The 23,296-nt window shown below is 47.2% G+C and overlaps 1 protein-coding gene across 1 annotated transcript in view; it reads left to right on the plus strand.

The window, feature by feature from the left end:
• The window catches only part of LHX4 (LIM homeobox 4), a 70,589-nt gene that overhangs the window by 16,391 nt on the left and 30,902 nt on the right, over positions 1-23,296 (plus strand). Inside the window, exon 2 of the mRNA XM_034780208.1 lies at positions 13,112-13,283. Within this exon, the coding sequence (XP_034636099.1) occupies positions 13,112-13,283 (172 nt within the window). The remainder of the gene's footprint in view (positions 1-13,111; positions 13,284-23,296) is intronic.

The raw sequence follows: 23,296 nt of genomic DNA on the forward strand, positions 1-23,296 counted from the left end.
GGCCAATCGCGGCTCCCACTGGCCGCGGTTCGCCACTGCAGGCCAATGGGAGCTGCTGGAAGCGGTGGCCAGTATGTCCCTTGGCCTGCGCTGCTTTCTGCAGCTCCCATTGGCCCGGAGCAGCAAACCGCGGCCAGTGGGAGCTGCAATCGGCTGGACCTGCGGACATGGCAGGTAAACAAACTGGCCTGGCCTGCCAGGGGCTTTCCCTACACAAGCGGCGAACCCCAGTTTGAGAAACACTGCTGTAACCTATCATTTAAATCAGCTTCTGTACCAAATGACTGGAGGATAGCTAATGTGATGCCAATTTTTAAAAAGGGCTCCAGACGTGACTTCAGCAATTACAGGCCAGTAAGCCTAACTTAAGTACCGGGCAAACTGGTTGAAACTACAGTAAAGAACAAAATTGTCAGAAACAAAGATGAACATAATTTGTTGGGGAATAGTCAACATGGTTTTGGTAAAGGGAAATCATGCCTCACCAATCTACTAGAATTCTCTGAGGGAGTCAACAAGCATGTGGACAAGAGGGACCAGTGGATATAGTGTATTTAGATTTTCAGAAAGCCTTCGACAAGGTTCCTCACCAAAGGCTCTTAAGCAAAGTAAGCTGTCATGGGATAAGAGGGAAGGTCCTCTCATGGATTGGTAACTAGTTAAAAGATAGGAAGCAAAGGGTAGGAATAAATGGTCAGTTTTCAGAATGAAGAGAGGTAAATAGTGGTGTCCCCCAGCGGTCTGTGCTAGGCCCAGTCCTATTCAACATATTCATAAATGATCTGCAAAAAGGGGTAAACAGTGAATTGGCAAAATTTGCAGATGATACAAAACTACTCAAGATAGTTAAGTCCCACGCAGACTGTGAAGAGCTACAAAAGGATCTCTCGAAAGTTGGTGACTGGGCAACAAAATGACAGATGAAATTCAGTGTTGATAAATGCAAAGTAATGCACATTGGAAAATATAATCCCAATTATATGTATAAAATGATGGGTTCTAAATTAGCTCTTACCACTCAAGAAAGAGATTTTAGAGTCATCGTGGATAGTTCTCTGAAAATATCCACTCAATGTGCAGCAGCAGTCAAAAAAGCGACCAGAATGTTGGGAATCATTAAAAATGGGATAGATAATAAGACAGAAAATTATCATATTGCCTCTATACAAATCCATGGTATGCCCACATCTTGAATACTGCATGCAGATGTGGTCACCCCATCTCAAAAAAGATATATTGGAATTGGAAAAGGTTCAGAAAAGGGCATCAAAAATAATTAGGGCTATGGAGTGTCTGCCATGTGAGGAGAGATTAATAAGACTGGGACTTTTCAGCTTGGAAAAAAGATGACTAAGGGGGGATATAATAGAGGTCTATAAAATCATGACTGGTGTGGAGAAAGTAAATAAGGACGTGTTATTTACTCCTTCTCATAACGCAAAAACTAGAGGTCACCAAATGAAATTAATAGGCAGCAGGTTTAAAACAAACAAAAGGAAGTATTTTTTCACACAATGCATAGTTAGCCTGTGGAACTCCTTGCCAGCGGATGTTGTGAAGACCAAGACTTTAACAGGGTTCAAAAAAGAACTAGATACATTTATGGAGATTAGGTCCATCAATGGCTATTAGCCATGATGGGCAGAAACGGTGTCCGTAGTCTCTGTTTGCCAGAAGCTGGGAATGGGCAACAGGAGATGGATCACTTGATGATTACCTGTTCTGTTCATTCCCTCTGGGGCACCTGGCATTGGCAGACAGGATACTGGCTAGATGGACCTTTGGTCAGATCCAGTATGACCATTCTTATGTTCTTATGAGTGAGTCTCAGACTACTTCAGGGCTGGAATCTGGAGCCCAAATCAGTGTTTTGGGGAAATTTTCCTCTCCATTACACTGGAGCACCCCACTGGGTAGAAATTGGGCCTTTCATAGATTCATTCAAGCTGGTAGAGCTCCATCTAGTGCAACCCCCTTCAACATGGCAAGACTGAAACAGTCTCCTCTCTGGCCAGCCAGAGTAAAGCTCAGCTTCTCCCGGGCACCAGGAGCAATCTTAGCTTCTTCTGAGAGAGATTCTGATTTCCTCTTGGGAGAGCCTGCACAAACCCCATTGCTTCTGAGAAAGTTCCCTTCTCCACACCTATCTTTTCAATACTCCCAGTACTTAGGGGAACCAGGAATTGTCCATCCCCAGGGCTTTTTGTAGGTTCGGGAATTCCAATTGGTTTTAAAAATCCTGGTTGGTGAGAGACTGTATCCTATTTATACAAGGGTTTCAGAATGAAATTTATTGTAACAAGGCATTTAAACATCTATCTATCTATCTAAACATTTTTGTAGCTGGGCAGATATGAATATATGCAACCTACTCTATGATAGGACATATTATAATATTTATTTAGAGTTGCTGAGAATAAGCCATGAAAATGAACCTTAGGTCCTTTGTACATATCACCAGGACTCCCTGAGAGATTGCAGCCATATACTATGAACAATGTTATGCTATGTACAACAAATGTATGATTTTAATTTGCATTTGATGATGTTAGTAGAGTGTAAATCAACAGCTGTAACATTCATCACCCCTTTCTTTTAAATTATTGTTTTTGGAGGTGTTTTATTGCAAAGATTAAAACCGATTCCATCCTGAAACACCCTACGTGGGCCCAGGGCAGTCAGTGGACTGGAATCTGGTTGTATGGGATTCCTTCTCCTTCTTTTTCTCTTGGTGTAGTTTTCTCTGAATAAGATTTTCCTTTCTGTTCTCCAGTTGGAATAATGAATCTGGGACTATTTGAAGACATGTTACTGCAATATAGCACCTGGAAGGCTTTTACAAAAATAAAATCAGGCCGGATCCAAATGCAGATCAAGCCAAATCAGGCTTGTCTACACTTTCCAGAGGATTGATGCTGCAGTGATCGATGCATTGGCAGTTGATTTATTGGTTCTAGTGAAGACCCACTAAATCGACCGCTGATTGCTCTCCCATCAACTCCTGTACTCCATCTGATCGAGAAGAGTAAGGACAGGTGTTTGCTACCCACCGTGTAGACGTAGATAAATCAATCCCCGTACAAACTCCCCGTCGACTCTGGAACTCCAGCTCGCGAGAGGCAGAAGCGGAGTTGACGGGGGAGCGGCAGCAGTCGACTCACCGCTGTCCTCACAGCCAGGTAAGTCGACCTAAGATACACCAACCTCAGCTATGCTATTCACGTAGCTGAAGTTGTGTATCTTAGGTTGACCTCCACCCGAGTCTAGACCAGGGCTAAGGGAAGTCGATGGGAGAGCGTCTCCCGTCGATGTCACGTTGTGTGGACTCCGCGGTAAGTAGATCTAAGCTACGTTGATTTGAGTTACGCAATTCATGTTACTCAACTTGCATAGCTTAGATCAACTTTTCCCTTTAGTGTAGACAAGGTTAGTGTAAATGGGCATAGCTCCACTGAAGTTGATGGAACTACTGCTGTGGAGACAAGCTGGGAATCCGGCCCATTAGCTCTGATTTTGACCTGATCTCATGTTATCTCATGTAACAATATAGGGCCTAATCTTGCAGCCCTCACTCAGGCAAAACTCCCATAGGCTTCATTCAGTAGTTCTGGATGTTACTAAGCAATGCCCATACAAATGACATCACTGTTTCCATAGTAACTAATGCACTTCAAGGAGGAAATAGAAGAGCAGAATTTTATTTTTAAAGGACAAAAATTAGTGGCATAAACAAAATATGTGATGGCGGGGATGTTATAAAGTTTTCATTGCTGCTAATCTGGGAAAAGCTACATAATTCACTCGTAGCTCAGGCACCTACCAGTAATGTGGTCATTGCAAACTCCTGGCAATAAGTCCTTTATGCTGCCCCACATTATGGGCCCAATCCTCCACTAATTACATACACAAAGTTCCCATTGAGGTGAGTTCGGGGTGTGCAAAGAATGCAGCATCAGATCTATCTGTCTATAGCTATCTAAAATTTAGTTCCATGTAGTGTGTGGGGGAATGAATCTTTTCAACGAGAGATTAAAAACTGAACTTCTGTCTGCTGCACGTGGACCTTAAGGATCCTATAACAGGGTCATTGGTCAGCAAATGTCTTCTCCTCTATTGCTATGCAGTGTGCTATGCAACAGTCAGCCAGGGCTCTCCATCCCCAGAGGTGGCTGCATGTCATTGGTACTGCACGTACATAGTCTGTGGAACTCTTTGAGATGAAATGCCTATGTGAGTCTAATATCTTGTATATCAAACCTCTCCATTAGACCCACCTCTGCTGTGACACATATAAGAAACAGAGCAATTAATGAGGATGAGATTGAGGGGCAGATGGGATTAGTTGGCTTTTACTTTATAATAATTTTAAAGCAGCAACTTTGTATGAGTGTTGAAACATTGTATATATTGATTGCAGCTCTCTCTCCAGGGCAGGGACCCTGCCTTCATATGTATTTGTATGGCTTCTAGCACAACAGGATCCTCACCCATGCTTTGGGGTGATACTGCCATACACATGTTAAATACCCCCGCCCTCCATAGGTTCTGATTGACAGCTCCTTGAAGTCAAGGGAAAGTCTTCAAGGGGCTCTGGATTAGATGCAGAGTGATGTCATTTATTTTTTTCCTTTAAAGCCTGATTTTGCAATTCCCACTCAAGCAGAACTTCCATCGGAGCCTTCAGGGAGTGCACCTGAGCTAAGTCCACAGGATCAGGTCCTCCATATAAACACAGATCGCTCCCTAGAACGGGAAAAGCAATTCTGACATTGTGCTGCAATGAAAAAATGTGGAGCTTTGTCTGCTTCAAATGGAGTTACTTATTGTGTTATAGCCTCATAGAGGATTTTTATTTATTTTTAAAGGAGTAGCTCCATTAGCTGGTACTGACGTTACAGCTGTGTTCAGTAAAAGCAGGTTCCTCTGCGCATGTACTATAAAGTGTGTGTGTGTGATTGAGATCCAGAGCGGGGGCTGGATTTGGAATGCCCCAGATTTCAGGAGCATTCATAGCTGAAGGGTTTGGTTCAGCCTGTTAAAAAAAATAGGGACCATTTGTAAAATTCCAAATTGGATGACCTAACGCTTGGGGGCTCTGCTGTGAGGTTTGCTTTGGGACCCTGCCCATTCAGGATTCTCTTGGATTATCACTGCATTTGATTTCTGCAGCTTCCCTCAGTGACAAATTGATATGAAGAATTTCATAGAGTATTTCACAATCTGTTTTGGTACAATAATTAGCTATTTTTTTCCCTGACAGGGATAGATAATGCCATGAAGCCAGTGTTATAAATCATTCCAACTACTGCCCTGATCTAAAACGTGCTGCTGGTGAATGGCACCCAAACAGACCACATCATGTCTGTCAATCCATCACTCCGAAACCGAGCAAGGAATAGTACCAGAATCTGAGAACTAGTTACATTTATTTTAATGCTGATAATGGGGTAGTGCCAAGTTCTGCCCTGGCTGGTGCTTATGGGGAGAGCTGAGTGTATGGTCAATACATGGACCTCTACTCCGCCTAAAAGCTGCCAGGCTGGGTGGGATTCCATTGGGCAGGCAGAGCTGGGGAATGCATGGAGCCGGGCATGCTTTCCTGTAGATTTTTAACAGTAAGGGTTATTTATCTTTGGAACAATTTACCCAGGGTTGTGATGGATTCTCCATCACTGGAAATGTTAAAATCAAGATGGGATGTTTCTCTAAAAGATCTGCTCCAGATCTGCTCCAGGAATTATTTTGGGGGAATTCTCTGGTGTGTGTTATCAAGGTGATGATGATCACTATTGGTGCCTTCTGGCCTTGGAATCTATGAAAAGCCACAGCATTTACCTCTGACTCTCTCATGCTGTGCATCACAGCTTAGATGATATCCAGCTAGGGCAGCGTTTCTCAAATATGGCCACTATGGCTGCATGCGGCCACTAGGGGCTTTTCTTGTGGCCACAGCCTCCTGGGCTGTTATGGAGGGTGAGGGAGTAAAGGCCCCTCCTTGTTGCTCCTGGATGCTCCGCCTTGGTGTTGGTTGCTGAGGCTGCTAGCAGTAGTTGGGCCCTGCTCCCCCTGTGGCGACACCTGGGGCACAATGCTGGAGGACCAGGCAGCCGGTGAGTTCCCCATTTTCCCAGGGGTGATGGGGTTCGAGCTTTAGGCTTCAGCCCTGGGGTAGCGGGGCAGAGGGGAAGCAAGCTCTGGCCACAGGGCTTTGGGCTCTAGTCCCCCCACTGCCTCCCCCTACCTGCCCCCATTGCTCCTTGCCCCCGCGGCCTCCCCCGACCCGCCATCCAGGGCTTAATTTGTCCCCAGGCTTGACAGGGCTGAGGTAGTCTGTTGTGAAAAGCGATACATGTATGCTTGTTAATATCACTTTTCACAACAGACTTACTAGCTAGCAATAAATAAATTGCAATGATTTGGACGGGTATATGTGCATATTTATTTGTTTTTCTTAAAGCTAATTAAGTATTTTAGGAAAATGTGTGAGAGGGGTCACCAGCAAAAGTTGGTGGCCACACTCTGAGGCCTCCAAAAATTTTGTCCTGAGAACCCCTGAGCTAGGGGCTCATCATACAGTACCTAGCCAGAGCTCCAAGCCTCTTTGGAGTCTTGGTGCATGGGCCAGATCAGGAATCAGATGTTGCTGGATAGCCCTGGTTTGAGAGCTAGGGAAGGAAGGATCCTTTTTTGCTGTGTGTCCTGTGGGATGTCTCCCTGTGATCTCTTCCCCCTCCAATGAAGCCACACAGCAGAAGGACAGGTCCTAGCCCAGAGCATTCAGTTTTCCAACACCACTGTGATTTGGGTGCCTTGATTTGTAGTCTGAGTCACCTTAGAGCAGTCTTATTATCAGAGGGCGGGTGCTCAGCCCTTTCTTGCTATCAGGCCCCTATAGCCATCTGACAGAAACGAGGCACTTTGCTTTAGAAAATCCTGGCCAGAAATCAATCGGTAACTCATTTCTGGAGTTCACCATTAAACTGTGCTATTTCTGTTTTTTCCCTTAACATCAGTTGAAGAGCATATTAAAAAATTCAAGGCACAGAGGAATTTTCAGATTATTTTCAATAAAATCTTGGGGGGGCGGGCAGGGCCTTCCTCCCCAAGTAAATCCTCACCATTTTTTTTCTTAAAAAGCAAAATCACTAACCAGCATCAGCCTGTTGATTATAATGTTATCACAGTATAATGAAGCCTGCTTGGGTTGCTAGTGGGCAGCTTTGAACCAAGGACTTCTAGCAATAAAAACTTGGGCTTTTTTCACTTGAGCTAAAAGAGGATTTGTCCTAACTGCCAGAAGTAGTAGACTCTTATCCTCTTATGTTGTCCAACTGCTAAAGGAAGTCAGAGGCCTGCAGTGTCCTCATATGGGTTACAAGTGCCATTGCAGAGTGCCAGAGGCTGGCAGAATTTGGCCTGACTAGGTGTTTAGTGATGCACACAAATCAGGCAGTGCAATTGCATTATATAACTCAACCTTGTCATCTGCTACTGTTTATCATTGTACTGTAAGGCTGATTTTTTCCCCATATGGTATCAGAACCATTCTGGGCAGGTTGACTCCATGCTGAGGTTTCTTTCATGTAGGTCTCAGGTTCATGTGACCCTGTCTCAGCCAATAGCTAGAGCCAGTAATATTTGCCTCTATTAACAATTGATCATCTACTGTGGGGGAGCTACAGTGCTAGGCTATTCTAGGTCACATAATTCTGTCTCCTCTTATTGGACAGTGTTATCTGCAGTCCACGATTATCATAAATAGCTGGTTGGGTGGACAGGTAGGTAGATACATAAGAACAAGCGGAATGAATTTGTACAGATAGATACGCAGTCAATTAAGCAGCGCCGTTAATCTAATTATGTGTGGTGTGGATAACTGTCTGCTATTAAAAGACAAATGCCGAGGTAAAGTATTTATCAAAAATACTGTAAGCGCAGAGGTGAAGCTGAGACATTTGTTATTAAAGAGCTAGACAGTAATCTGGTCACAGTGTATAATTCCATTAACATTATTCCTATTATACCAAATAATTTAGTTAAAATAAATGAAATAAATGAAAGCCATTCTGCAGACATATGATGGCAATGGGAGAGCTGACCCCAAGGAAGGCAATTCCATTTAAAAAGACAAAGCAGGCACATTGATTCTATTTAATATCTTTTTTTCTTTATTTTTTTTAATCTTTGACTGGAAGGGAATTTCCCCCCCTCTGATCCTCGCTGCCTTGTGTCACATGGGCCGTCCAGAAGGCCTGGTTGAGGCACCCTTTGGAACCCATCAAGGCCTCTCTGGGTTTAGCCACATGGATCAGTCAAGGAGCAAGAAACTGGGATCAAGAATTAAAAAATAAGATTTTTTAATTCATATGAGAATGGGGCCTAGAGGCCACCACCAAGATTGTGCTAGGCACTGTACATACACGTGGTAAGAGACAGTCTCTGCCCTGAATAGCTTGTAATCTCAATAGATAAAACAGTATTATTAGCCCGTTATCCATGTGGGGACTGAGATTAAGATACTTGCCCAAGTTACACCCACAGGCTGTGGCAGAGTTGGGAACTGAAGGCAGATCTTTTGAACCCTACCTCAGTGCCTTATGTCTACACTGCAAAAAGAAACCCACAACACTGAGTCTCAGAGCCCTGTTGACTTGGACTCGCAGTGCAGACATTCAGGCTTGGGCTGGAGCCTGGGCTCTGACACCCAGCCAGAGGGGACGGTCTTCATGCCCATGCTCCAGCCTTAGCAAGAATGTCTGCTCTGCTATTTTCAGCCCACAGACCGAGCCCTACGAGCTGCAGTCAATTGACCCAGGCTCTAAGACTTGGTGCATAGGTGTTTCTTTGCAGTGTAGACAGCCTCAGCTCTCCAAAGCAGCCCTGAAAACAACTGAGAAAGCCCCTGGCTTCCTCCCCATGCTGTATCTGAGAAGCTGCATTTTGATTGGCTCACAAGCTGAGTATCTATCTGCTTCTGCCAATCAACAAAGAGCATTATCAGAAGTAGCGTTCACTTTTTTTTTTCAATGTAATAGATTTCTCAGAGTAAACTGGCTTCAGGCTGGCCAATGTGTGTGAGCTTTAAAAAGCATATCAATAAATAAGCCAATCAGCTTTTCTGTTTCATTTTGGTACAATTGGTAACTCTTTCCTGACCCTTCTCTAGATTTATGGCAGCATAAAAATGCCCAAATATTTCCTGCTAGTCAGTCGTCCTGATACCAATAGACAAGTGCCCAATAGACAAGTGAAAGAAAGAGCTGATGCACAAACATCTCCTGTGATATTACACTCCTACTACAGGGCATATTTCTTTAAAATCAATCATCTTTTATGCATGCATGGCAGCATTATGTGCATTGCTTTTACATGGCAATCTTCTCTTGCAGACTTTTACAGCACTCTCTGCTTATTCTGAACTATAGGCAGATAGAAATGGAGATAAATATCTAGCTATCCAGATCTATATAAGCTGTCTGTCTCTAGACAGACATCTTATATGAGTCTAGATAGCTAGATATATATCTGGCTTTTATACTGAGCCTCTCACCCCAAAGCATTTCAAAAGCTCTTTACAAAGCATAAATACTGCACAGTGGGACTATTTCAGACAACTGTGAAATGCAGCCACCTTTGGTGAGGATTGGGGTAGCCATTTAACAGAGCCCCGGAACACCATGCAACAATTTAGGTCAGAAAGTGAAGGAGCTACACCATTGCCCATTGACACTGCAGTGAATGTGGGAATGTGCAAACTACATCAGCAAGTACGCTCTGATTTGGTGTCTGCTTTTGGATGGCCACGCAGATCTGTGTAGCACAGGAGAATTTTTGCATAGCTATAGACAATGTGCCCCTTCAAGCCAAATTAGGGTTGCCAGTTTTGGTTGGACGTATCCCTGGATGTTTTATCACACAACATAATCTTTAAAGATTAATCTTTAATTCCTGGAGACTCAGCAACCCTAAACCAAATACCTGGGCCTACCATCCAATCTTGCTTTTACTGGCAGTAATGAACCCCATGATCTTGGTGTGTTAGCTCTGTACTGGTGTCGTTCTTCTATGCTGTCACTTTTTTTTCTCTCTCTCTCTGTTTGCATACTCCATTAGATACCCTGCTGATGGGTTTGGAATCATCATCTCGTAGTGTATTCCACCCTAGCAAACTGCATGTCTTTGTTACCTTCTAGTAGCTGGTCCATATAAGAGGATAAGAACCTTACATAGCTGCCGACTAGAGGAGTTACTCCTTTAACTTAAGCTGCAGAGGCTCATGCTTTTAGTCATGCTAAACACCAAAACCCATGTCTGGGTGGTTATATTAGCACTTATGTGCTCTCTGCTGAATCCTCACAGATTCTTTTGTTTTGAGCTATTACATGTATCCTGCCTTGTCCCTACTCCTCACAATCCATTGTATCATAGGCAGGGGCTGGTAGCACTACCTGTTACTGAAGTGCTTGACACCTCCCATTAAAAAGACTCAGTTTTCAGTTGCTTATAAATTTGCCAGACTTTGACTGGTTTTTAGGCTGAAATGTTCCATGCTGGGTGTCTGCCTCAGGCTGAATTGTTTTGGAAAATTTGAGCCAAAATGGCTCAATGGTTTCAAAGAACAAGGCTAGGGGAAATAGAATACGTTGTTTTGCTCATGTTAAAAAATCCTGGTGACCTTTCTTGTTTGCGAAGTTCTAGTGCTCCTGTGCTTTGGATCAGGGACTTGCAGTTTGGAGAGAAGGGCAGCAAATTTGTCATCTTTGTGAAAAGCCATCTAAATTTGGCCACCCAAGTTTCCAGCCTCTGAAAAATTGCAGTTTGCACATGCTCAGTAGAGACTTGTTAGAACTTCTCAGCTTAATTCCCCAAAGACTTTGTGGGACTTTGCCAGCAATTGCAGTTCATGGGTGTTTCAGGCCAAGCGGTGCTGGGTCTGCGCACCTGAACTGAGAGCAGGAAGCCTGTCCCTTCATGTGCTCTCACTGCTTCCCCTCCTGGGCTCAGGCATGGTTGGGGAGGAAGCTGCTTGAACTGAATGCAGAGGGGACAAGAGCCAGACCTGGCAGGGGAAGTACTGCAGACTGGGAGAAGGAGCCTGGTGGGGAAGACTGGGACTGGAGCCTGATGGTGGTGGGGGAGAGGGAAAGTAGGACTTGGAGTTGCTGGGGGTGATGGGGATTGGGAGCCAGAGGGGGGACCAGAGCATATTGGAACTTGTTGGGCATTGAGCCTGGGAGTCAGGAGTGTGGGGACTGGGATCCAGGGGGTGGGGGAAAGAGGTGGCAGGAGGGGGACAGAGCAGGTGAGAAGCCAGAGTGCATAGGGAGAACTGTGACTGGCTGAGCAAAGAGACTGGGAGGAGGGACACTGGGATTGGAGGAGGACACTGGGTCAGGGAGCCAGTGGGGATAGGGAACGTGGGTGTGTGGGTGACTGGAGGCCAGTGGGGGCGAGGAAGAGATGGGGACAGGGAGACTGTGTGTGGGACTTTACGACCTCAGTAATGTTCTCCTCAGGTAGAGTTTGTGTGTGCTCTAAGTACATGTCACCTGACCTAGGCTTTTATGTCAAATTCAATATAGAATGATTCACACAGAGCCCGTAAGTGCCAGGAAATGTAGGCAGCCGGGCGTTCTTCACCAGGCTGGAATTACGCCAGGGCATGGGGGTAGCTGCTCCTCTCACACAACGTGCTGGGGGATTGCTAGTGGGAGTGGACAGTCGGGAGCTCGGCTCTGAGCCCCATCCAGGAACTGCCGTCTCCACAACCACTTTTTAGTAAGACCTTCTTTAGTGGAAAGAATATTTTAACATGTTGCCCCCTCCCCCCACAGCTGAAGGTCTGTGCCTGCCTACTTCTATGAGTGGAGGGGGCTCGTGCTCCACAGATATCGCCAGAGTCTCTCCCACTCACCGCCGTGGGAGAGCTAGGTCGGGATGTCGATATGTGGGGGGGCAGGGGAAGGGGTGCTGGTTGGACTCTCACAATAACTGTGCCTCACAAACAGGAGTTTGTTCCTGAGGACAGGGTTTGCAATGTCTCCCTCCACACAGCTGAGTAGATCCCCACCCCCGGGAGCAGGAGTGCATTGGGGAGCCCCTGGTTCCTGCCGTGGCTGTGATGCCAATGGATGGCAAAGAGCAGCAAAGTGCCTCTGCAGAGCAGTTCTATGCCAGCAACGCTGCCCTGGAGAGCCATGGGTTACAGCCCAGATTCTTCCATTGGGATGGGCCTGGGAGGGGGACCCCCGACAGGCTCTCTGGGAGGGAAAACTTGTGGCATGCCCACTCCCCACTGGGGATGAGGCATGTAGGGGAGCACCAGAGTGGGTGGCCTTGTTCATCTCGTGCCACAGGTGTCCAAGGCACTGGGAAAAGCAATAGAGGCCCCGCGCCAAAGAAGTTAGAGCCTAGCGGTGCCCGTCCAGTATGAAGCAAGCCCTGTGGTGGCTGTGCTGTCTCTGGGGGCAGCCGGGGGATGTGGTCAGTGAGGGCGGTCCAGGGAGGCTGAAGGCAGGGAGTTTTAAGAGGGGCTTTGAGGAAGGGAAGGGGCCGTTGGTGCGCAGGAAACTGGAAGCTGCCTCAAGGACGGGGGGCAGCGTGAGAAAGGCTGGAAGCCAAGAGTAGGGGGAGGAGGTGAGGGGAGAGTTAGGGAGAGGGGGCAGGAAGACATGGGAGCTGAGGCGAGCCAGGGTGAAGCTGCTCAGGGCCTCAAGGGGGAGGATGAGAGGGATGGCCTGGACGAGGAAGGGGAGCAGAAGCCACTGAAGGGATGTCTCCCGCTATATCTGTGCCGTCTCGCTGGGGTCTTGAGGCACTCCTGAGCTGTAACACTGTTCAGCACAGACATGGGGTGTAGCTGGAGCGATGGGAGAGCAGGGGACTGGGTGAGCACGCAGTGTTCTCATCCAGAAGGGTGTGGGACACCAGGTGGGCTTAGCTCCCTGAAAGCTAAACTCTAACTCAGTGACCGGCTCCCTCCGTTCCCACAGAGCAGGGAGATACAGGCCTCCGAGGCCCTCTTATGCCTTTTCCTTTCCCCAAATGGTGCCATCCTCACTGACCCTGCTCTTCTCCTCTCTCCCTCCTCCCCCGACTGCTGCTTCGTCAGAGATTCCCCAGTGCGCTGGCTGCAACCAGCACATCCTGGATAAGTTCATCCTGAAAGTCCTCGACAGGCACTGGCACAGCTCCTGCCTCAAGTGCGCAGACTGCCAGATGCAGCTAGTGGACAGGTGCTTCTCCAGAGCCGGGAGCGTCTACTGTAAGGAAGACTTCTTCAAGTAAGTGCAACCATCTCCTTTGTGTTGGGAGGGCTGAGTGGCAGTGGCCTGGGTGTTTTCTGACAGCTCACACCAGGCTGTGGAGAAAGCTCCCCCTTGCACAGGAGACCTTGCTCCAGAAACTCCCTGCCAGTGCTTGCCAAGGGGTTTAGGACTAAGAGCCCCGCTCTCAGGAGCACACCAGGGTCCTAACAATGCTCCCAAGCTGTTTTTCATTAGAAATAAATCCCTTTCTAACTTAATATTTCTGCTAATCGAATCCCAACCTGCCCCTGCAGCTGCTTTGGCAAAGTTTAGGGTTAGCGAAAACCAGGACATGGTTGCTTTGGCCTCCCCTGGGATCAGCTCAGAGTAACTCAATTGCCCAGCTCACAAGAGATGCCAGCTTGGGGAGCCCCCGTTACCACCCTCATGCCTCTCATTCTGGGTTTCATCAGAAGGGGAACCATTTGGCCTCCCAGACGGGCTGGCTGCATGGGGGTACAGCCCACAATGAGGTTGGTGGAAATGGAGAGAAAAAGGAAAACAGATGGCGATCGTGGAAAGACAGGCATGATGTTCCCTAAGCAAGTACCGGTACAGACAGACATGGAAACAACTGGACAAATTTTAAGCATAATTTCTCCAAAATCTTCTTATATATACATTTTTTTAAGCCCAAGTGTTTAAATAAAGGGAATTTTGCTGCTTTAAAACTGCCACAGGCTGAATGCTATTTGTGGGGATTTAACCTTCTTAGAGACCCAAATCTCTCTAATACTCCTCTCTCCCCCACACCCTCCCTCCCTATTACATTTTTAAACCCAAATTGGACTAAGGATTCGGCTTGTTAATCACTCTTCCTGCATCAAGCACATCTGTTCAAATCAGAGCTAGAGGGCAGGAGAAACCCACACAAAGACTCCAGATCCCTGCTGCTTTTCAAGATCTCCTCTCTTTGTGGGTTGTTTTTTTTGTTTTTGTTTTTTGCTGCCTTCATTTCCCTGTATCCATATTTTTTCCTAGTAGGGTAAAAGCCTTATTTAATTCACACTTGGGGCATTTGCAATCTGTGTACCTGCCTCTAAACCAGTGGCTCTCAATCTTTCCAGACTACTGTACCCCTTTCAGGAGTTTGATTTGTCTTGCGTACCCTCAAGTTTCACCTCACTTAAAAACTACTTGCTTATAAAATCAAACATAAAAATACCAAAGTGTCACAGCCACACTATTACTGAAAAATTGCTGAGTTTCTCATTTTTACCATATAATTATAAAATAAATCAATTAGAATATAAATTTTGCACTTACATTTCAGTGTATAGAGCAGTATAAACAAGTCATTGTCTGTATGAAATTTTAGTTTGTTCTGATTTCACTAGTGCTTTTTCTGTAGCCTGTTGTAAAACTAGGCAAATATCTAGATGAGTTGATGTACCCCCCAGAAGACCTCTGCGTACCCTCAGGGGTACATGTACTCCTGGTTGAGAACCACTGCTCTAAACTATCTGATGTACAAACCCTGGACTGTCCATGGCTCCTCTGTGAAAGAGCATTATTCTTGCAATGAAAATTGGACTTTTTGCAGTACATTTTATCCCCGATTGCAAAATGCAGTCATTTTATAAAGGACAGTTAATATCTGTATCTATATCGGGCCAAATCCTTTGCTGATTAAACTGGTGTAACTCTACTGATGTCAATAGTGCGATGCTGATTTACATTAGCTGAAGATCTGGCAAGATACGTATGGGCCAGATCCTTGGTTAGTGGAAATTGGTGTAGCTCACTGAAGAGATGCTGATTTACACCAGGAGGGGATCTGGCCCAAGATGTCTTTTGGTGGCTGAGAGGAAAAGGAATGAACAAGGCGCATTTGGAGTATGTTGGATATGATAGCAGAGCCATCAGACCTAAGACACATGGCATGTTTATGCAAGGAGGCACAAAGACAGCGTAATGCAAATGGCTTCCTCTCAGAAAGCTCCGTGTTAATTGCTGCACATTACTGTGCTCTGTTCTACCTGGTCTCCAGATCTGAGAGTTCCATGGCATCTGACACCAGTGGTTATTTTGATATCGGTTCCCCACTTGTAAAAGAGTCCCAGGCCATGATATTCTTTGCTGGCTCATGCCCGGGGTACTTATAAAGATCCCCCTTCTAAAGTAGAATCATAGAATATCAGGGCTGGAAGGGACCTCAGGAGGTCATCTAGTCTAACCCCCTGCTCAAAGCAGGACCAATCCCCAGACAGATTTTTGCCCCAAATGGCCCCCTCAAGGATTAAACTTACAACGCTGGGTATAGCAAGCCAGTGCGCAAACCACTGAGCTATCCCTCCCCCCTGCATTGGGTGCACACAGGGTATTGGTGAGATATCTACCCTGTATTAAAGGAGTCTCAGGAGAGAAAACAGGACACAAAGGAGTCAGGAAGATTTGATTTGAAAAATGTTACAAAATTCAAGCATGGTCCCGCGCATTCCTTGCCCAACTATGTCAGGTGGGAGAATAATGAAGCCAATACTTGTCTAGCAACTCATCCCCCAAATATGGTGACATTTCTCTGATGAATTGTGAAGTGAATAGTATCCCTCCAGCTGTAATCCCAGGTCAGGATTTCCCCTGTCCCTCAACCTCTGGTAAATGGGATGCAGAGTCTACTGTCTCACTTTCTTTTTGGATTTCTTTCAAGATGGACTTGAGACCATTCCCAGACTCACCTGGACATCACTAGACACAGGCATTCAGAGACCCCAGTGATGAAGGCAATGTGAAGACCCCACTACGTTAGACTGGGTAGTTCCTCTATCTTTGTGCACAGTTTTGCCCGTATTGCTAGTTCCATGCCAGGCACCCCATGGCTGCTCTTCGCAGGAGGATGGCACAACAAGGGCACCTAGAAGGTTCGGTCCAGGAGGCATTGGTGGTTCTTGGCCTGGGAGGAGTCAGTCCCAAAAGGCTTGGGGGAGCAGGATGAGGCAGGCGGAGAGTTCCCTCTGCTGCACCCCTTGAGGAGGTGCAGCTCATGTTCCCTTGTGCCATCTGCCCCTGTGGCTACAGTAGATCTAGCTGAACTTGGAAGGTGGCCATTTTTAATGGATGTTGTCATGGCGCTGGCCGTTATGAAGGGATGCAGGGTGGGGACAGGATGTGGCCAGGGGATGAAAATGGGGGCAAGAGGGGAAATTGATTCAAAAGGCGATCTTGGCCCCCCAGACAGACAGACAGACCAGCATGTGCAGGGACTGGGTGAGGGTTGGTTAGGAGCTCCCCACTCTTTACCAGGTTGGAGACTCAATGAAAGAGGGTGAAATCAGTGATGCAGTTTCCTGAGTTTTAGAAGAAGTTCAGCCATCCCCACCAAGATTTAATGCAAGCTCTCAGAGGGGAGAGGGCATTAGCAACAGGGCCTCAGGATTGCCTCTTTCTTCCTCTCCCTCCTGCAGGAGGAGTTGGAGTTGAGGTGGGCACAGATCTTCCTGTAGAGGAGAGGCAGGGAATAGGAGAGAAAGACTGGCTCCTTCCCGCCACGCAGCGTAGCAAGGGATGTCATCCTATTTGTATTGTGTGTTGATAGTGTAACAAGTTCAGAGCCAGCTCATGGTGGCCTTGACTATTAACTAGGCTGCTCAGCCTAGATCTCTCATCTTGTGGGACTAGCATGCTGGTGTCAATATGCAGGAAAGTGAGAAAGCAGAACAGAGGCCTGGGTATCAGGTATCCTGAGTTCTAGTCCCAACTGTACCTGTGTGGACAATTCACTTAACTTCTCTGTGTCTGCATTTACCCTACCTGTAGAATGGGGATAAAAAAAACCTGCCTGTATCTTAAAGTTGAATTAGTATTACTTAGCTTTTGTAGCTTGGTGCTCTTGAATGTGTACATTTTGAGGTGGTTCACGAGCTGTATGGTATTTATTGTCACCACAGCCCTGTGTGGCAGGGCAGTGCTAGTATCCCCATTGTATTGCTGGGGAGCTGAGACATAAAGAGGTTAAGTGACCTGCCCAAGGTCAACCAGGAAGTCTGTGGCAGAACAGGGAATTTCTCCCCAAGTCCTGGGTCAGACCCTAACCACGGGACTATCCTTCCTCTCAAGTGGTTAATATCTATAATGCACTTGGCATTCCTTGGAAGGAAGATGCCATAGAGATGCTAAGTATAAGTAATAGTACCTTTCAGCTGGGCTCCTAAAGCTCCATTGTACTAGGATAACACAATGGACCAGATCCTCCCGGCGAGTGGTTCAGTTGTGTTCAGTGCTATCATTGTATCTGGGTGGCAGGGCTGTTTCACAGTGGCTGTCTGTTTCATACATGGGTGTGTAAACTTAGCCTGTAGGACAGCTGGATTTGCTATCAGTGATCAGTCACCATCATCATGGTTGTCTGTTTCAATGGCAGGAACTGGAGTGACTTTGGTTTGCTACAGGTGTTGCCTGCCCCAAAGAGCTCATGCTAGAGCACCCCAGGTGGACAAAATGGGTGAGGGAGGGGAAGACATGGATGACGTGATGGCAGTAAACAAATTCAGTGTGTGTGTTAGTCATGGTTCACCACATGCCCACCGTTGACAATGTCCTAATATACCTTCTGCTTGTGCCTGATAACTGTCTCCTAATTTCTGATAACCCTTTGGCCAGGGGTAATAATAGCAGTCCATTGGCACTTGATATCAGTGTCTTGGTTCTCTTACCCGTCACTTTTTGTACTGTCAGGCCCTGTGTTTCATCCCTTGTCATATTCTGTAGGGCAACTAGGCCAATGTGGATCTTTTTTCCTTTTCAGCCAGTTTCTCACTCCCTGCAAACACCTCTCTGCTAATCCACTGGACTGCAGATAGTCCATACTGGTTTGGATGTGCATTAGTTATGTGTATTACAGTAATACCTGGAGGCCCCAACTAAGTTCAGGCCCCCATTGTGCTAGGCGCTGTACAGACACATAGTGAGAGACAGTCCCTGCCCCCAAGAGTTCACATGCTAAATAGACAAGACAGACAGAGGGAGGGAGGAGAAAGAGAGATGACTTGCTCCGGATCGCTCATCAGGTCAGTGGCAAAGGTGGGAACAGAAAACAGCTCTCCTGAGTTCCAGTTCTGGGCTCTCTCCACCTTTGCCTTGGTAAGCTAATCCTTCTGCACAGAAATGACTTGTATTCCTAGCTCTGCACCAGACTGACTGCATGCTTTGTTCCAGTCTCATAACTATTCTATGCCTCGCTTTCCCCAGGTTCGTAATACCTACCTACCTTGCAGGCACGTTCTGAGAGTTAGTTCACGAACATTTTGTAGAGTGTTTGGAGACATAGGGATGGAGTGTGATGTAGACGTATTATTATGGACAAAATTCATCGGGGATTCTGTGATGGTCAAATTGTGATTATGCACATTTCACTTCTGGCATTTTGACCAAGATTTTAAAAAGTGACTCACAATTTTTAGTTTTTGTTTTTGACATGCCCAGTTTGCAACATCTTAAAAGGCGCCTCAGTTCAGATAACACTGAGCCCTCTGAAAAAGCAAGTCCCTCTGAGGTGCCTCAAGCTGGGCTCCCAAAAACAGAGACCCTGAATGTCGTGAGTCACTTTTGAAGACCTTGGCCTTTATCAATTTCCTTCAGACTGAGCAAACAAATTTCAGTCCAATTTAAGAGCAAGTCTGCCAATCTACAGCCTCAAAGGAAGGTTCTTGCTGCAGTTATGAGGGTGGCTGGGAGGATGGGGGACAGCTGTGAATGTAGGGCCTTTGACTGGAGCTGTGGTTGCAGCCCTATCTGTGGACTAGCTACCTGGGCTAGCCAGAGCTCTTAAGTATTACTTGTTCAGGGATCAGGGCAGAGTTTTATGGATGTTTGTGTTGATTTGGTAGCTCCAGTCTGAGCGTTTAAAAGATGAGTCACTGTCCTGGATCCTTTAAACCCCTCCCCACCCTGCAAATGAGCGCTGTTTCACCAGCCAAACCGCTGTCACAAGCCTCATGCCCCTCACTACTCGAGTCTGCGTTGTGTAGTTGGCATCGAGATGGGGGAGACAACAGAAAGATTCAGGAGGGTCCATTTTCCTGCAGAATTTTCTGTGTCCCAGCTCTCTCTGGAAATCGTGAGCAGCCACGTGGAGAAGCGCGCTGGAGCTCAGGTGCCAGGGTGCAGGCAGACAAGCGCCAGTGTGGGCAGGTTTGATTTTTTTGGCATGTTCTGCTAGAGTGCTCTCTCTCAGTGCACTGGTGTCAGGGCCTAATCTTGCTGTCATTGAAGTCAGCGGCCAGAAGTTAGATCCCACATGTTACTCACTAGCCACGTGGCATCCACGGAACAAAGATCTGACTAGTGGCAATCGTGGGCCGTGCAGCCAGGAAAAGGGAGGAAAATGTTGGCTGTGAAGAGTTTATGGAATTTCAGTAACCAGCCGTGAGTTGTGGAAATGTGAAATCAGAAGTAGTATGTGGTGTGGCTTTCATGGCTGGGATCGGAGTGAGTTTTGCTAACACAGGTGGTGGATTTATACCTGCTCTGGGTCTCTCATGTGACAGACCAATGACGTTTTAAGAAAATGGGATTTCTTGAGTTCCTCACCTCCTGAAATTATCCCTGAGGATCCCAGTTCTTTAGAGCCCTACAATTCTCACTCTTTGGCTAAGACAGTGTTCCCAGTGGTGGCACTGCTGTGTTTGTGTGTGCAAACCAGATGTGGCTACAGATCTGTGCCTGGGTGTGTACGCAGAGGGCGTTGCTGGATGAGGTAGGGGGTGCAGCATCTGGTGTTGGCCAGCGTTGGAGATGGGATACTGGACTAGATGAACTGTGTTCTGATCCAGTTTGGCAACTCAGGTGTTCTTAGATGTGGTATTGCTAGAGGTGTGTAGGGCTTATTTCTCCATGGCCATATCCCCTGGGACTGCATGTGGTCTTGTGAGATCTCACTGATAAACTACGTCAGGCATGGTCAGTGCTGGGCTGGGAGACCAAGTGGGTTGGTCATGAGCAATGCCTGAGCACATTACTAGGGGGCACTGAGCTGCTGGCAATGCTCTCTTTTGGCTGAAACATGAGACCGTGGTCCAGATCACTTGTGGCCAGTAAAGGTCCGATGCAGTAACTCCTCGCTTAATGTTGTCCTAATGTTCCTGAAAAGTGCTACTTTAAGCAAAATGAATGCTTATGCTCCAATACTTCTGTTAGTCTTAAAGGTGCCACGGGACCCTCTGTTGCTTTTTACAGATTCAGTCTAACACGGCTACCCCTCTGTTACTATGATGTTAAGTGAATCCACTTTCCCCATAAGAATTAATGTAAATAGGGGGGGTTCAGTCCAGGGAGATTTTTTTTGCCAGACAAAAGACTATATATACACACACACACACACACACACACACACACACACACACACACACACAGTATAAGTTTTAAATAAACAATTTAATACTGTACACAGCAATGATGATTGTGAAGCTTGGTTGAGGTGGTGGAGTCTAAGGGTGGAAGAGGGTGGGATATTTCCCAGGGAATGCCTTACTGCTAAATGATGAACTAGCACTTGGCTGAGCCCTCATGGGTTAACACATTGTTGTTAATGTAGCCTCACATTCTACAAGGCAGCACGATTGGAGGGAGGGGAGACAGTATGGGAGAGAGAGACAGAGACACACACCGTATGTGTGAGAGAGAGACAAGCATTGCCCCTTTAAGTATGTTGACACCACTCTAAGTACGTTGCCTTTTTAAGTAGATCAGCAAGTTGAGACAGCAGCTGCTGCCAGCAAGCTCCCTCCGTCCTGAGCCCTGTCGGGTACCCCCCACGCTGTGGAGATAAGGTGCAGGAGTAGGGGGAGGGGGACACCCTATTAGCACCCCTCTTTTCCCGCTACCCCGCACAGCAAGCAGGAGGCTCCCGGGAGCAGCTCCAAGGCAGAGGGCAGGAGCAGCACACAGCAGTGGGGGAAGCGACAGCTGCCCGGCAATTGATAGCCTGCTGGGTGGATGCGGCACAGGGAACTTAGGGGAGCAGGGAGCTGATGGGGGACTGCTGGTCCACCCTGGTTCCAAGCCCCCACCAGCTAGCTCCAACGGGCTGCTCTTTCTGCAAGCAGTGGACAAAGCAGGTGGCAGCCAAACAACCTTATAAGGGAGCATTGCGCAACTTTAAATGATCATGTTCCCTAATTGATCAGCAACATAACAATGAAACAACGTTAACCGGGATGACTTTAAGTGAGGAGTTACTGTAGCAGTTTTTGTAAGTGTGCTAACCCTGCTGCCCTGGCCGAAGTCTAGCTTGGGTGACTACATCCTGGCTCCCAATATCCCCTCAGCATAGAAGTCAGTTACCACCTTTTAATTAGTTTCTTGTATGGAGTGCTGTTGAACTGCATTTGGTGCCTTTGAAGTGACTGCTGCCTTCTGCCCCAGAGGTGGCTGCATGTTGATGATGGATGAAGTGATTCCTATATTAATGAAAATGAGCTTTAATTCTGTAAAGCACCTAACGTTTGTGAAAGACGATGTATACATCAGCCGATAATGATATGTAGCAAGGCTGGGTGTGTGTGCAGAGAAACTGCTCCGTGAGTGTGAGTGCAGGAGCACTACTGAATGTGACCTGCTGACACAGTGGACATGGTTAGATAAATGTGTGGGGCAGCTCTGCTGGATGGAGGGGCAGACTCCGAGAGGGGAAGCTAGCTGGGTGGCTGGCCATACAGAGGCTGGGACAATGCTGAGTGCTGTGAGGGAGTGGGCACTGTTGGAGGTGCCAGCGTATGAAGATGGCGGCATGGCTGCGGGGACCTGGCACAGGGAAGCAGGGCACAGCTACATGGCATGAGGCTGTGTCCTTTCTTTATGTGCGTGGCAAGTCCCTATACGTATGCAGCACTGCCAAAGTTATAGGCGTCCAGCGGCAATGATACCTCATCCTTTTATTTCTTTTAGAAGGAGCAGCATGTCATCGGTTCATCTGAACTGTTGGAAACCTTTGTTAAGCAGAATGACCTTGTGCCTTTCATCATATGGCATCCCAAAGCACTTTACTGATTGCTTGTACAAACGATAGAGAAAATCACTTTGTCCAGCTCTCACGCAGCCACCGCTGGGGTGAAATGCAGCCGCTGTTCGACAGCGTACAGCAACACTGCGTGACAATTTGGAACAGACAGGGCAGAATGCCGCATCCAACTGAAAGGCCAGAGGAGTTTAGAGAGGCGGAATGTAATTGCCCAAGTTGGAATTTGACCAGCACTGGAGCTAATACCCCCTTCTCTTGTGCCAAATGCTATGGCATGGGTTCTTAAATTACCACAGGGGGTCAGGCTCTCAGGGTTATATCCCACCTGCAAGGTGGCCTTTCCAATGGCTGTACATTGCTAGAGCCATTGGATTCACCCTGTAGAGGCAGAATACACTGTCCATGGTTAGGTCACCATTGCAAATACAGAGCTGCCAGAAGTGACTCTGCTTCCTGGGGAGATTGAAGAGGGACCCCCACTACTGGATCCCTGAGCTGAAGGAATGCCTCCCTCCTTGCACACACACGCTCACCCCAGGAGTCCACGCGTGGTAATTCTTTCCAGATGTAGTCCCTCTGTCAGCCCTGTGTATTCATTCAGGATTTCAGGGGCAGTGCAAGCAATGCGGGTCTGCCTGCAAAACCATTCGGTTGCGGGGCCTCTGGCTGCAGTGGCTTAGAGTCAAGGCGTGTTCCCTCACCCACTCCAAATCCCTTTGCTCATGGGCAGGGCGCGCTACCGATAAGGGGCAAGATCCTCAGTTGATGTAAATCAGGGCTGCTCCACTGAGGCCAGCGTGTCCAGAAGCGGGGTGTGTGGGACTAGATAGGGAATTAGGGCTGAGGATGGCTGGCCGTTTCCTGTTGCACAGGAGAACTGAAGGCACTCGCAGTGTTCTTCAGCCATGGCTGGTATATGGCCCCAACATCCAAGGGGCCACAGTTGTCATGACTCCCGTGTTTCAACCTCTCCCCGGCAGGACCAAGCCCCTGAACACCAGGGAGCCACCTGCTGCTCCGGAGTATGGTCGGG

Source organism: Trachemys scripta, chromosome 8, assembly GCF_013100865.1.
Source record: "Trachemys scripta elegans isolate TJP31775 chromosome 8, CAS_Tse_1.0, whole genome shotgun sequence".
Classification (NCBI taxonomy): Eukaryota; Metazoa; Chordata; order Testudines; family Emydidae; genus Trachemys; species Trachemys scripta.